A 15,147-nucleotide genomic window follows, 5' to 3' on the forward strand; every position below is an offset into this window, starting at 1 on the left:
TCCGCTCGGCATGCTCTTGAGTCACACAAAGACGAAACGTGAGCCTGTGCAAGCGGAACAAATCAAAGAATTCGGTGTCTCGGAGGGACAAACGATCTTCGCGAGCCAAACGTCGTGATCGGCACGGACAGCCGGGCCGCGACGCGCTATGAAGGCGGACGCGATCATGGTGCTGACGCCTCGATGGGATTGTCCTCTAGAAGCGGGCGAGTGGCGCGCCAGCTGTCGGGGCAGAGCCGTACATTGCGAGGAGAGGGTCTTCTGTGTTTGCCGCAAGATGGCTCTGCGTGCGCTGAAACGTAGCGGAAACGTACTTCGCTACGCGTTTAACTGCGACTTCTGTAATTTACATGCTCATAATTGCCGATATACACCGCAGTATAACTTTCTACGGCACGTTTCTAAGGCAACACCGCATTCACTAGAGGCGCTTTGTCCCACTTTGAAGCATCAAACTCATGGCTGTGTGGTAGTGTCTCCGTCTCACACTCCGGAGACCCTGGTTCGATTCCCACCCAGCCCATCTAGCAAGTTGTTTTTATTTATGGATTGCCTTCGGCAATTTTTCGCTCACGGCCAACGGCGCCAACGCCGACGACACCGGCTTTTCTGCGACACGAGCTCCTTAACGCGTTAAAGCAGAACGCACCGCGTACAGGCAAAAATAAATGTAAGCGGCAAGCGTGGCACGGTGGGGAGGGTGCGAGCAGGTCGGCGTAATAAAAAAAAAAAACGCTAGTGGGAGGAGGCGGCTGCTGTTACTGTTGCCATGACAACGTAAACAATCGTGTGCGCCGCGATTTTACTAGAGCATCGCCCTCCTGTTAGGGCCGTAACTGAAGGGGACCTTGGTGCTAGCGTCGAAAGAGCGTCTGTTCAAGGCAGCCAATGGCAGTCATGCGGGGAGAGTCATACGGATAAGAGACTAGAAGCAGACCGGACGAGCGCGTCCGTGTCGCTTCGCGCTACAATCGAAGATCATGTTACCGTACCGACTCGCCCAACTTTCTATCCTTTTGCACCTTCAGCATGTAGCGCAATTCTATTCCTTGAGCTCTATTTCTCTAAAACGCAGAAGCTTTATCAATGTGCATACGACAAATGCTAGTCCATTAGCCGTAAGGTTAAAAATATATTCTGAACCAGCGTAGGCCCTGTAGTCTTTCCTCTGCAATGATTCATATAGGACGTTTTTTAGAGCTAGTTGAATCTCGGAAATCGCCTTTTTTCATTCTTTTGTGTACGCGCCGCTGGCAACGTATTAGAAGGGTGCCGGGAATTTCGCCGCTTGATTTGTGCCTCTGCCTCCATGCTGAATGCGCATCGGTTTTGCGTTTCACGGATCGCAAATAATTATTAATGACTTCTCCGGGGCAGCATGTCGTTCCTGGAAGCCTTTTAGCGCTCACCGACAGCTATAGGTGAGCAGGCCTGAGGGTGCTGCAGTGCTAACAGTGTGGCCGAAGAAGGCACGCTGAGTGCCGTGGCGGCTGCATTGGTGTTTGTTGATCCCTGGACTTGATGATGATGATGATGTGTGGTGTTTTATGGCGCAAGGGCCAGGTATCCCAGGACTTGCACTTCGCTTTTACAGCGAAGCTGTGAAGGGCTACTTTCGCCACTGTCGTGCCCACGAGTAGAACAAGATCCCGAAAAATAGTGCAATGCCGGGCCGACCCGCTGTGAAGGTGACGCCGGCGTCAAAATCTCCCCATACGTGAGCCGATCCCGAAGATAGCACAATACCGGGCCGACCCGCGGCGGAGGCGCAGTTTGCCATTAAGGGGCCCACATACACCGCTTCGCTGGTCATTCCTGACAGAGTAGAAGGGCTTCTTACACATTCTTTAGGCATTGCGCAGTTTTGCACGCCGGAATTACCAATTCGGTGCACTCGCGTACATCTACAGCCACAGATCGTTCTTAGCGTGAAATATTGGAGAAAAGAAGCATCGCTAATACGAAACAATGTCAAAACGTCGCAAAATATACACATTTGCGCGTATGAGCCGCGTTGTTCCACCCTGAGACGAAACAACCTGAGTGGCTGAGCCACTTAAAAAACTGCAATTGTGATCCAGATGCATATGTTACGTGCTGTTAATTTATTGCTGATTTTCGCTGTTGCTGAACTTCATCATAGTTACAGTGGTCCCCGTTTGACAAAGAGGTAACCAGTGCATCCCTGGAATTAAGAAATGTGTCAGCAAAACAACACGTATACACCCACCCACCTACGTAGCGAATGCGACCGGCAGCCTACGGGAACGATGACGTTCAGACATTTTAGCAAACAGCGCAAATAACGGGACACAGAAAAGGGTCACACGATACAGGCACTGACTTCCAACACGTATGTTTGTTGCACGAGCGCGGAATATATCGGTAGAGGAGCAAGAGTGAAAACTAAAATGGCGTGGAAAGTATGAGAAGAATGACTTGAGGTTTCAGGTGGGCGGAGATGTGTTAAATTTGCAGAAACGCGATTTCCTTTTCTAATAACTGGATGGGGGCGAACTGAGGACTACGTTGGATGATGGCAATTGCCTCGACAAGATCACACGTGCGCTGGTCAGCGTGCTTTGGGATGACGGTGGCCTTTCTAAAATAGGGGATGCAATTACACGACCTGCAACGCAGAAAAAGATGCTGCTCTATTTTTGTTTTATGTTGTTGGCGTTGATACGATCTCGATCGGGTGAGGTGGTCTTCACCGCAAGAATCAGGAAACCACGATGAAGCCGGGCATAGTGATGATGAGGAAAGTAGAAAATATTGTGTTCACATCATTGGTACATGGTGATGACCCTCATCGGAGTCTCGAGCGATACTGATTAACACGGGGGCCAGCACGGCCTTAAATAACCCCTGGTGGTCTTGTGGTCGTCGACGTCTTCTTCGGGAGCCTGTGGAAGTATTAGTGCTTTCGCCAGCTTCTTTCTTTGAGCTCTTGTCCTTCGGTTTGCCCTCTCTTCCCCCATGCTTTTGTGTCAGCTGGGGAAAAAAGGGGTGACGCGGACTTCGAAGGGTTTCCGAGAAGAGGACAATTATGTCGACATGAGGACGACCGCTTCATCATCATCATCAGCCTGGTTACGCCCACTGCAGGTCAAAGGCCTCTCCCATACTTCTACAACTACCGCGGTCATGTACTAATTGTGGCCATGTCGTCCCTGCAAACTTCTTAATCACATCCGCCCACCTAACTTTCTACCGCCCCCTGCTACGCTTCCCTTCTCTTGGAATCCAGTCCGTAACCCTTAATGACCATCGGTTATCTCCCCTCCTCATTACGTGTCCTGCCCATGCCCATTTCTTTTTCTTTATTTCAACTAAGATGTCATTAACTCGCGTTTGTTCCCTCACCCAATCTGCTCTTTTCTTATCCCTTAACGTTACACCCATCATTATTCTTTCCATAGCTCGTTGGGTCGTCCTCAATTTGAGTAGAACCCTTTTCGTAAGCCTCCAGGTTTCTGCCCCGTACGTGAGTACTGGTAAGACACAGCTGTTATATACTTTTCTCTTGAGGCATAATGGCAACCTGCTGTTCATGATCTGAGAATGCCTGCCAAACGCACCCCAGCCCATTCTTATTCTTCTGATTATTTCATTCTCATGATCCGGATCCGCGGTCACTACCTGCCCTAAGTAGATGTATTCCCTTACCACTTCCAGTGCCGCGCTGCCTATCGTAAACTGCTGTTCTCTTACGAGACTGTTAAACATTACTTTAGTTTTCTGCAGATTAATTTTTAGACCCACTCTTCTGCTTTGCCTCTCCAGGTCAGTGAGCGTGCATTGCAATTGGTCCCCAGAGTTACTAAGCAAGGCAATATCATCAGCGAGTCGCAAGTTACTAAGGTATTCTCCATTAACTCTTATCCCCAATTCTTCCCAATCCAGGTCTCTGAATACCTCCTGTAAGCACGCTGTGAATAGCATTGGAGAGATCGTGTCTCCCTGACGCCTTTCTTTATTGGGACTTTGTTGCTTTCTTTATGGCGGACTACGATGGCTGTGGAGGCGCTATAGATATCTTTCAGTATTTTTACAACGGCTCGTCTACCTCCTGATTCCGTAATGCCTCCATGACTGCTGAGGTTTCGACAGAATCAAACGCCTTCTCGTAATCAATGAAAGCTATACATAAGGGTTCCTTATATTCCGCACATTTCTTCGTCGCCTGATTGATAGTGTGAATATGGTCTATTGTTGAGTAGCCTTTACGGAATCCTGCCTGGTCCTTTGGTTGGCAGAAGTCTAAGGTGTTCCTGATTCTATTTGCGGTTACCTAAGTAAATATTTTGTAGGCAACGGACAGGAAGCTGATCGATCTATAATTTTTCAAGTCCGTGGCGTCCCCTTTCTTATGGATTAGGATTATGTTAGCGTTCTTCCAATATTATGGTACGCTCGAGGTCATGAGGCATTGCGTATACAGGGTGGCCAGTTTTTCTGAAACGATCTGCCCACCATCCTTCAACAAATCTGCGGTTACCTGATCCTCCCCAGCTGCCTTCCCCCTTTGCATAGCTTCCAAGGCTTTCTTTACTTCTTCCGGGATTACTTGTGGGATTTCAAATTCCTCTAGACTATTCTCTCTTCCATTATCGTCGTGGATGCCACTGGTACTGTATAAATCTCTATAGGACTCCTCAGCCACTTGAACTATCGCATCCATATTAGTAATGATATTGCTGGATTTGTGTCTTATCGCATACATCTGATTCTTGCCAATTCCTAGTTTCTTCTTCACTATTTTTAGACTTCCTCCGTTCCTGAGAGCACGTTCAATTCTATCCATATAATACTTCCTTATGTCAGCTGTCTTATGCTTGTTGATTAACTTGGAAAGTTCTGCCAGTTCTATTCTAGCTGTAGGGTTAGAGGCTTTCATACAATGGCGGTGCTTGATCAGATCTTTCGTCTCCTGCGATAGCTTACTGGCATCGTGTTTAACGGAGTTACCACCGACTTCTATTGCACACTCCTTAATGATGCCCATAAGATTGTCGTTCATTGCTTCAACACTAAGGTCCTCTTCCTGAGTTAAAGCCGAATACCTGTTCTGTAGCTTGATCCGGAATTCCTCTATTTTCCCTCTTACTGCTAACTCATTGATCGGCTTCTTATGTACCAGTTTATTCCTTTCCCTCCTAAAGTCTAGGCTAATTCGAGTTCTTACCATCCTATGGTCACTGCAGCGCACCTTGCAGAGCACGTCCACATCTTGTATAATGCCAGGGTTAGCACAGAGTATAAAGTCTATTTCCTTTCTAGTCTCGCCAATCGGGCTCCTCCATGTCCACTTTCGGCTATCCCGCTTGCGGAAGAAAGTATTCCTTATCCGCATATTATTATGTTCTGCAAAGTCTACTAATAACTCTCCCCTGCTATTCCTAGTGCCTATGCCATATTCCCTCACTGACTTGTCTCCAGCCTGCTTCTTGCCTACCTTGGCATTGAAGTTGCCCATCAGTATAGTGTATTTTGTTTTGACTTTGCCCATCGCTAATTCCACGTCTTCATAGAAGCTTTCGACGTCCTGGCCATCATGACTAGATGTAGGGGCGTAGACCTGTACGACCTTCAATTTGTACCTCTTATTAAGTTTCACAAGAAGACCTGCCACCCTCTCGTTAATGCTATAGAATTCCTGTATGTTACCAGTTATATTCTTATCAATCAGGACGTGGCACAGGACGTGCCCGCTTTTTAACGCTGTATATGCTTCCTTTGTCCTCCTAACTTCAGCGAGCCCTATTATATCCCATTTACTGCCCTCTACTTCTTCCAGTAGCACTGCTAGACTCGCCTCACTAGATAACGTTCTAGCGTTAAACGTTGCCAGGTTCAGATTGCAATGGCGGCCTGTCCGCTTCAACGCCCCTCAAACTTGACAGGTCAATCATACAGAGGCTAAGACGGCCTTAATTAGCCCTTGCAGTCTTGTGGTTGTCGACGTATGCCCGGGGAGGCTGTGGAAGCATTAGTGCATTCGTCAAACTATGTTGTTGATGGCCTCCCGCCCTTCGGTTTGTCGTCTTTTCGTCCATCCCTTTATGTCAGCTCGGGGAATAAAAGGGTGGCGCCGTTTTGGAGCAGAAGGCATTTATGTCAACATGGTGACGCCCGCTTGAACGCTTCTCACACTTGACAGGTAGAGGTCCGGGCTTACTGTAACAGCCTCTTCTGGGACGAGGCAAATCATCTTGTCATGGGAATGCACGCCTGAACGTCTCTCACACCCGACAGGTCGATCATAAGAGCGTGCTCCCAGAGTCGATCATTGTGGCAGCGTCCCGTTTGTCCTACGTAGGAGCGCACGCACTTCAAGGGTGCATTTCATAAACGACTCCAGTGATGTATCTGGTGGAGGGCGCCTGATGCTTCTTGTCGCAACCTTCTTTTTTTTGTGGGGGAGGGGGTCGTCTCGGTTGAGCCTGCTGCATGAGAAATTCAGCTTGCCTGGTGCTCAAAAAACAACCGAAACACCCGCCCTTCCCACGGCCTTCTTTAATCTACGGGACACCCCGTGCACATAGGCAATGACAGCCATTTTCGAAAGTATTGATCTGGGTTTTGCATGGTTTCTTCCTTAGGTGCATTTCCACCAAGATGTCTTCCGCTAGCTGTGCCAGGAGGACGCTCGGAAAAGCAGCCCGGAAAAGCCGCTGTACGTGGCCTTCAGAGGCCATTACAATCTCGTGCAGATGTTGACGTGCGATGTAGAGCTGTACAGACGTACAGACGTACAGACGTTAGCACAACGCTGTGTCGCCGCTTGCCGCTTATTGTGTACGCGCTGTGCGAAGTGAAGAGTAGTTGATTTCGAATCGCTCAGGCCATAACTGAACTGAAAACGCAGTTTGCTTCGACGTAACTGCTCACTTTTCAGGTCAGGTCCGCCGGTAGCGGCTGCACGACCTCGACGGCGCCAAGCCTGTAACCTTCGCTGAACAGTATAAACATTGGCTCAAACTTCATGTGCACGACTTGACAGGGTTGAACCTTCTGCATTTCAACTTCGTAGGTATGTTTTCATTCATCTTAAGCACAATTAATTAAATATAGAAGCGAAGGCTCTCAGGCTATGAAGTTGTCGGTTCGACAGCCGATCGCGCGGAGTTCGGTCGAACGATGGTCAGCACGCTGATTTTATCGGTGCCGTCGACAAGAAAGCCCGTCGCAGTACAACTCGCGCTCGACAGTTGCTTCGTTGTCGACCTGGTATGAACAAATGGTCTCAGCGGCACACATGTGCTGAGTAGTTGGCCATTCGTTGGCGTCAGTGTATTGTCCGTATCGTATAGACCCAGTGTTACCGCGCCTTAAATGAGTAGGACAAGTCAAGCACATGCTGCCACCACCAGCAAGTGATAACCGACGCTGCAAGAAGACTTGGTCAGCACTGTGATGTTTTTAAGAGCCGTCCCACTGCAACGCAGGAGTCTTTCGTTAAATTTGCTAGCCGTCAATGTAAGGCGGCAACTACGTGGCTCATGGTGCAATGCCAACGAAGCCCTCGGCGCTCGTGCAGTCTTGCGCGACGCACGTTTTCGGCACGGCATCGACGTCGAGCTACTAGTGCGGTTTCAACGCGGTACACGGCTCGAGTGTTTAACAGGCCTCCGAGCGCTTTTTTGCAAAACGTTTCGTGACTAATCCGCCAGGCGGAGGCCATGCACCGTCGAGCCGTGAAAAAGGCGGATTCCATGCCTTCAGCTCGGTTACTCTCAAAGGCGGTAGATTGAATAAAGTGCATACGAAAAAGGCTGTTCCATCAGCCGAAACTTAAAGGATATACTCTGCGCCAACATGCTACGTGTAGTGTTTCTTCTACAATTTACATACAAGGTTTTTTTAGGCTTAACAAAATTTCATAAATCGCCTGTGGCATGCAGGGCAATTCGACTTCTTGAGCTGGATCACTATTTAAAGGCGGACATAGTTTTCACAGGAAATAAATATCTCTAATCAACTAATCACCAATATTCTGCTAATTAACTTTCTAACGTCTTAAAGCAGCTGATGAAATTTATGGATTGTAGCCGGTGGGTTTACCAGTCATAATCACTACGAACAAATAATGTGTATGACACCAGCTTCTGGATAAGCGTTCCCAGAAATTAGGACAATATACTTTAGCATTTCGGTACTTTTTACGTTTCAAGTTGTGAAAACGTTTTGAAGTTGAAGAAAATTGCATTTTTCCTGAAGTTATACGGCGATTATCTCAAAACTGCCGCTTTTTTCAACATGCGCTTTAAATGGATGTGCCGCGAGAAGTCTTGTAATACAATTGGTAAACTGCATCATATACCCTTTATATCTGTTATATTGTATATAACAATATACCCTAAAGCATTATGCTATCAAGTTCATTAGAAAAATTGTGTGAATTTTTCAGCATTTGCAGTTTAACTTTTTTTTTTGCCGGTGAGGTGCGCCTCTTCCAACTTCGAGAGCAGATTTTTGCTATATGCGCGACATTTTACCATTCCGTTGAGCTAAAAAAATTGCGTCGAAGCAAAAATGCACTTCGTAGGATACAGAGCCTCAAAATCATGAATCAGCGGTAAAAGGCACCTGAATTCAAAAACGCAGATTGGAAAGCTAATGTGCTCGTTCGCATGGGGGCGTCAACGGAGATGGTAGAGGACGGCTCCAGGTGAGGCGCGACGATCATCGGGCAACCTTTCTTTGTTTCCTATTTTGCTATGAGGCACTCTCTGGATCGTGGGAACATTTTTGTTCATGACGTGGTTTCTGTTGAAACGACGTGGTACGCACCCGGTTGTTCGGCGCATGGGCGACGAGCTCCAGACGCGGGGGCACGTGATCCGGCAGCTGGGGACCCCAGGCACTGGAGCTTCTGCGAGAGCAACGCCACCATTTTCAGGCTAAGTATCGGCGGGAATCGGGAGCTGCATCTGTTTTTATCTTGTTGTTTAGGCTAGCAAAGCCTAACCGAACCTCAGTTTTCAAATATAAAAGAATAACGATAATGCACGCCTCCGATCTTATGAGCGGGAATCGTCGCGTATCACATATGATACACTATGCAGTAACGGTTACAGTTTTTGACCATACAGAAACATCTTGTAATTGGCGAAAACATGGACAATATATCACAGCCATTGAAGAAATAATAATAATAATATTTGGGGTTTTACGTGCCAAAACCACTTTCTGATTATGAGGCACGCCGTAGTGGAGGGCTCCGGAAATTTTGACCACCTGGGGTTCTTTAACGTACACCTAAATCTAAGCACACGGGTGTTTTCGCATTTCGCCCCCATCGAAATGCGGCCGCCGTGGCCGGGATTCGATCCCGCGACCTCGTGCTCAGCAGCCCAACACCATAGCCACTGAGCAACCACGGCGGGTCATTGAAGAAACCAGAAGCGTTGCTGTAATAACTACTGTATTTCTTGCGTCTCGAGCTTGTACAAGTTTTTTTAATGATAGGATGACGCCATCCTTGTTTACGACATACTAAGCCAAATCCAGAGTTCGACGGAAATCCGTCTGGCGAGGAATGAGCATAGTGAAATAAAACGAACCCTCGCCAATGGAAAGACGTGCACAGGAAAATAAAACTTGACGTCTCGGGTTGTACGGGACCCGAGACGTCAAGCTTTGTTTTCCTGTGCACGTCTTTCGATTGGCGAGGGTTCGTTTTATTTCACTAGTATCTAAGCCGGAACTCTTATATGAATATTTTTCATTGGTTACGGACTTGGAGGACCATTGGTTACTAAAGCAGATCTACAATGACTTCTTACTCCTATAGAGTTGCTGCTCTTTGCCTTAGATGTAGTAAAGCGGCCGACCCCATCAGATAACTGTGCTGGAATTTTCACTTTTTGACATGTTGATCACAATACTTGTGTTAATAAGTAGGCCCGCTATTCGCAAATTTCTACGGTATTCGTAAGAGCAGATTTCAGCCAATAGTGATTCAGGAAGGATATCGTATATGTACAAAAAAACTTGCGGTACCTGTAAAATTATATCTTGCAGCCAAATTTCTTTTCGCGTGACGAAACAAATATCTGTAGTAGTCCCCAAAAAAGCCCACAAGTGCACGCTACATATGCAGGCCGTCCTGGCTATCGTGCATGGCGTTTTGAAAAACGACGGCATCTTCTACGCAGATAACCAAGTGCATATTGTTCACTTCATACTAGAGCAGCCGCTAGTAGTTTTTTTGTTGATACCATTCAAATTATTGAAAAATTACAATTGGCTAATGTTAATATTACTACACTGACTGGCGTGCTGTCAATCAACAATTCGTAGAAAATTGAAAGAAACTTGAAAGTGGCATGTTCTTAGCCAGGTATTTTTTGGCCATTTATTTTTTCCGGCTGATCAGGAAAGCCCGCGAAAGAAATGAAAAGAGTGCTACGTGGCTAACCGTCCACCCACTTCAAAAAGCAGCGCCCACGCTTAGTGGGCGGATCTATCGCGCCGCGGGGTCGTAGGCGGCTTACTTCGGCCGCTAACTGCTATGGAGCTTGTTTGACGAGGCCGCTTTTTGATGCAGGCGGACGGTATTCCACGTGCTGTTTCACTTTTTAGGGACGTTCGTTATGAGTAAAAACAACCCTGCTGTTTTTTCTTCGTCGCCGTCACGTGTGCGAGTTGTAAACATATTCTCTTGAGGATATTTCGGCCAATTGTGGGACAAGCTGGCGGCATAGATTTTTTTAGAAAAAAAGATATTTGAAATATTTCATTGCTAGAGATGACACGTATTCGGAATCAATCCCAAAATTTTTGATTGCGATAGCAATTATATGGACACTCGATCCAAGCGCATTTTTGCCATAACCTTGAGGTTCCGTTAAAGTACAAGGGCGACAACACCGTCGCCGCCCGTCGCGTGCGTGAAAGCGCGCGACTGAAGCCAGCACCCTTATGAAAATGAACCATGAGTTTCTGTAGAGGACGTTATGTGTTCCTAAGGTGACATCAGACATTCATAACAAATGCATCGTCTAATGTTTTTTGGCATCACAAGTACATCAGAGACTCAAATGACAATGCACCTTAGGATTTCTGATGAGAGGAGTATACAGCTTTTTTGTGTTATTGCTAATGTCAAAGTACATCATATATGAATGTGTACGATGCCAAGTCGTGAAAAACTCTTTGTAATGCGATAGCGTTAAATGGCTCATGAGCCGGAAAATCCGGCATTGTCGACGTGAGCACTCGATGTACAAAGAGGTTACAAACTCTCAACCTTTCATGGGAGTCGAACCCACTACCTTTGGCGGTAATTAAGGCTACGCACCCACGACCTTTGGTGTTGATTAAGACACCGTTAATTAAGACAGTTATTGAAGATATAGTTAATTAATGCACTCGAACGCACGTACGACCCTTAGTGGAAGTCGAAGCCTGTTAATTAATATGTTAATTAATGTGCAGCTGGTTATTATGTCGTTAATTAAGACACTCGTACCCACGACCTTTGGCGTTAATGAAGGCGCTGTTAATTAAGGCGTAGTTAAGATAGTTATTTGAGGCACCCCAACCCACGACCTTTGTTAATGATGATGATGCTAATTAAGGCACGGTTAATTACGACCTAGGAATTAAGTCACTCGAGCACATTACCTTGTGTGGGAATCGAACCAACGACCATTGTTGTTAACGAAGGCGATATTAATTGAGGTATTGTTCATTAAGATATAGTCAATTAAGACACTCGAACCCACGATCTTCGGTGTTAATGAAGGCGATGTTAATTAGGGCACAGTTAAGATACAGTTATTTGAGGCACTCGAACCCACGACCTTTGTTAATGAAGATGGTGCTAATTAATGCACTGTTAATTAATATCTAGCAATTAAGTCACTCACACCCAGTACCTTGGGTGGGTGAATGAAGAAATGAAGAAAACGATATAGCACAGCGTGAGCGCCGAGTACTCTGGAAACGCTTCCGATATATCAGGGCTAGGCACAAAACAACGACGTCATTTTCTTTCCTTTTTAAAGAGCACTGTAAGTTCGTGTTACCCCGTTATCACATTTGGTAAACAGTGCAAACCTATAGCGTATGCCTTGTTCTGAGCAGTTTGATTTCTCGGATGTGTTACTAGTCTTTAAGTGGCAAACCGACAACTGTGCAGATTGACATGATCATGACATGGAAAACTGCGCGTAAAAAATTATGGGGTTTTACGTGCCAAAACCACTTTCTGATTATGAGGCACGCCGTAGTGGATCGAGGACTCCGGAAATTTCGACCACCTGGGGTTCTTTAACGTGCACCTAAATCTAAGTACACGGGTGTTTTCGCATTTCGCCCCCATTGAAATGCGGCCGCCGAAGCCGGGATTCGATCCCGCGACCTCGTGCTCAGCAGCCCAACACCACCATAGCCACTTAGCAACCACGACGGGGAAAAAAAAACTGCGCGTAAGCGGCAGCGTCTATTTGCTGGAACGCACTGTAGTGCTTGGTTGCAAGCACATCGTACGCCAGCGCACACATCTGGCATATACCACATAGGACAAATGCACGCTGCCGAGACATGTGGGTTTTTCGAGGAATCTTCGTGGGTAGCACGATCAACACAGAAGGCACGATCGACAGGAGTGCAACCCGCGCACATTAAACACACTAATACGAAAGCAAGATACAGACGACAGGGTTTTAAGCTGCGCCACACGAGCAGATTTGATGCTTTCCGACTGACACTGTTGCAACGGGCACTAAAACATCGCACACTGCACATGTGTCTCTCGGAGATCGCGTCAACGATGTCTGAGGCTATATAGTTGATGTTAACGACAGCAGGAAGTTATTTAAATTAAAGTGACGGCGCAGGCAGCACGGGGAGCAGCGAAATGCGTAATTCACGGGTTTTATGAGAGGTAACCGAAGTGAAAATCGTTCGAATAACGTCACCGCAACGGTTTTCTATAGGGTTAACATTTTCAGATCTCGAAGGCCATGCTTTTGCTGGCTGCAGATAGCAGAAGCGATTCAAATTGAAAATGCGTTATAGAATTTCTTTCTATGCCAAGCTATAGCTTACAATATAGACTTATCTGTGGTTCTGTTTGTCTTGCAAGAGCTATGCGCAATTAGGCAGCCGCACAAATCCTCAGATGACGCTAGCCGAGACATTGGTTGGCCCCAACCGACCTGTTGGTGGCGCCACCCACCGTCCCGTTTCCAATCCAATCCAATCCAATCAGCCTGTCGCTCTGTTTACGAGTCGGTCGGGTGTGCGAGCTGCAACGATGTGCTTGTTTGATCGTGTGTTTTTGTGTTTGCTGTAACGAAATGTGACTTAGTTCGCGTGCGCATAAGTGCCACCGACAGCTTGTGTCTCGCTGCAAACTCGCCGTGTGCGGGGCGCGTCAGCCAAATATGGACCAACGATGTTCATGCCGTGGAGTGCGTTTCCTTTGTCTCTGGTTGTCGTGGAAAGTTGGGTGGACGTCGCGAAGAATTAATGCGTGTTGTTAGCGTGCCACTGCTCGTCCACTATGCACCGGCTGTCACGATCCACCCCGGGTCGTGAACAAGGGAGGGCTTCTCAGCGTGGTGGTGCTGAATGATTACTGACCGGCGAGCTGCCGTGCTCGTCGGTGTTTATTGTGGTGCGGGTGACCACTGTTGCCTGCCGAGCAATAGCAGGCCGCCGAGCTTGGCGGGTGAACCAAGATTATGTCCGAGGGGGCGTCACCTACTTGCTACAACCCCTCACCCCCAGTTTGTTTGTTAAATAAAAAAACAAACGTCCAAGTTCAAACAAATGTCCAAGTTCAACAAACGTCCAAGTTCAAGTCAAACTCATGAAACAAACGTCCAAGTTCACACTATGAGGCTCTGCCTCCACCCTAGCTGGGTCGACGGTGCCTGCTACCCAGGCGAGTAACGGTCTGGTGGCCTCCGCCGTCGAGTACTCCGCCTGGGCACCGGTGTTGACGGGTCGGGTGTGGCAACGCCGGGTGCTGCCTGGGCCAGCCTTGCTCCATCCGGGGGGTCCGTAGTGGTCGGCCTCATGAGTGGTGCCGAGCTGCACACCGCTCCAACGGGTGCCGCACCACTGGCTACGGTTGCCGCCTCCGAGGTAGGTGGTACTCCGCTAGAAGCGACTGGTGCTGCCGCTAGTCCTCCTGCGGGCTGGAACTCAGTGGCAGTCGAGGGTGCTGGCCAGGTCCCTATTCGAGGTCTGACATGGTCGGCGTGTCTATGCCACATGACCCCATCTGGCATGCGGACGAGCAGCGATGAGGCGCTGGCAGGAGACACCACCTGTCCGGCAGACCAGGGTGAGCCAGGACGGAAGTTCCTGGCGAAAACTGGAGCTCCCGACTCTGGCAAAGGCCCGGGACGGCATCCTTGGTCAGCAGCCAGCTTCTGCTTCAGCTGCTTCAAAAGCACTGTGGATCGGAGGTCCGGATGCAAGACGTGCAAGGGTGTCTTGACCATCCGACCCAGCAGGAGCTCACAGGGGGCACGGCCAGTGACATCGTGAGGTGTGGTCCGGTACTGGAATAGTATCCGAGCAATCTGCGTCCGGAAATCCCCAGTCTGGCTCTTCTTGAGCTTGTCTTTGATGGCTTGCACCACCCGCTCGGCTGCACCATTTGAAGCAGGGTGGTACGGTGGAACCATCATCCGGCGGATTCCGTTTTTTGTCAGCCAGGCCAGGTACTCTGCGCTGGCGAAAGCAGGACCATTGTCGGACACGATGACATCTGGCAACCCCTGGGCGGCGAAGACCTGTCGTAGCGCTGCAATGGTCGCGCCTGCTGATGGGATGGTGACGGGTATAACCTCTACCCACTTTGTAAAGGCGTCCACCACCACCAGGAAGTAATGGCCCTTGAAGGGTCCCCCAAAATCCACATGTAGGCGGGACCAGGGTCTCTGTGGGAACGGCCAGGGGGTGATTTCCACACGACGCGAGGCTCGCTGATTCTCCTGGCAGATTTGGCAGCTCTGCACCAAATGCGCGATGTCTTGGTCCAGGCCAGGCCACCAAACATGGGACCGGGCCACCATCTTAGTCTTTTCTATCCCTGGATGACCCGCGTGCAGCAACTGCAGAACCCTGGACCGGAGACTTTGTGGGATCACCACCCTCGAACCCCACAGTAGGCAGCCC

At 48.3% G+C, this 15,147-nt stretch overlaps 1 protein-coding gene across 5 annotated transcripts in view; it reads right to left on the reverse strand.

Annotated features, from left to right (window-relative positions):
• The window catches only part of LOC126545898 (uncharacterized), a 363,767-nt gene that overhangs the window by 127,526 nt on the left and 221,094 nt on the right, over positions 1-15,147 (reverse strand). For 4 of the 5 annotated variants that reach the window (XR_008608401.2, XM_055061213.2, XM_055061212.2 and 1 more), the window contains exon 11: positions 8,797-8,878. Coding sequence is in view for 4 of the 5 variants with exons in the window: in XM_055061213.2 (XP_054917188.1) it covers positions 8,797-8,878 (82 nt within the window). In the remaining variant the exon portion in view is untranslated. Of the gene's footprint in view, positions 1-2,101; positions 2,186-8,796; positions 8,879-15,147 lie in introns of those variants that run through there. The other variant, XM_055061215.2, reaches the window with a different exon arrangement.

Source organism: Dermacentor andersoni, chromosome 1 (genome assembly GCF_023375885.2).
Source record: "Dermacentor andersoni chromosome 1, qqDerAnde1_hic_scaffold, whole genome shotgun sequence".
Lineage (NCBI taxonomy): Eukaryota > Metazoa > Arthropoda > Arachnida > Ixodida > Ixodidae > Dermacentor > Dermacentor andersoni.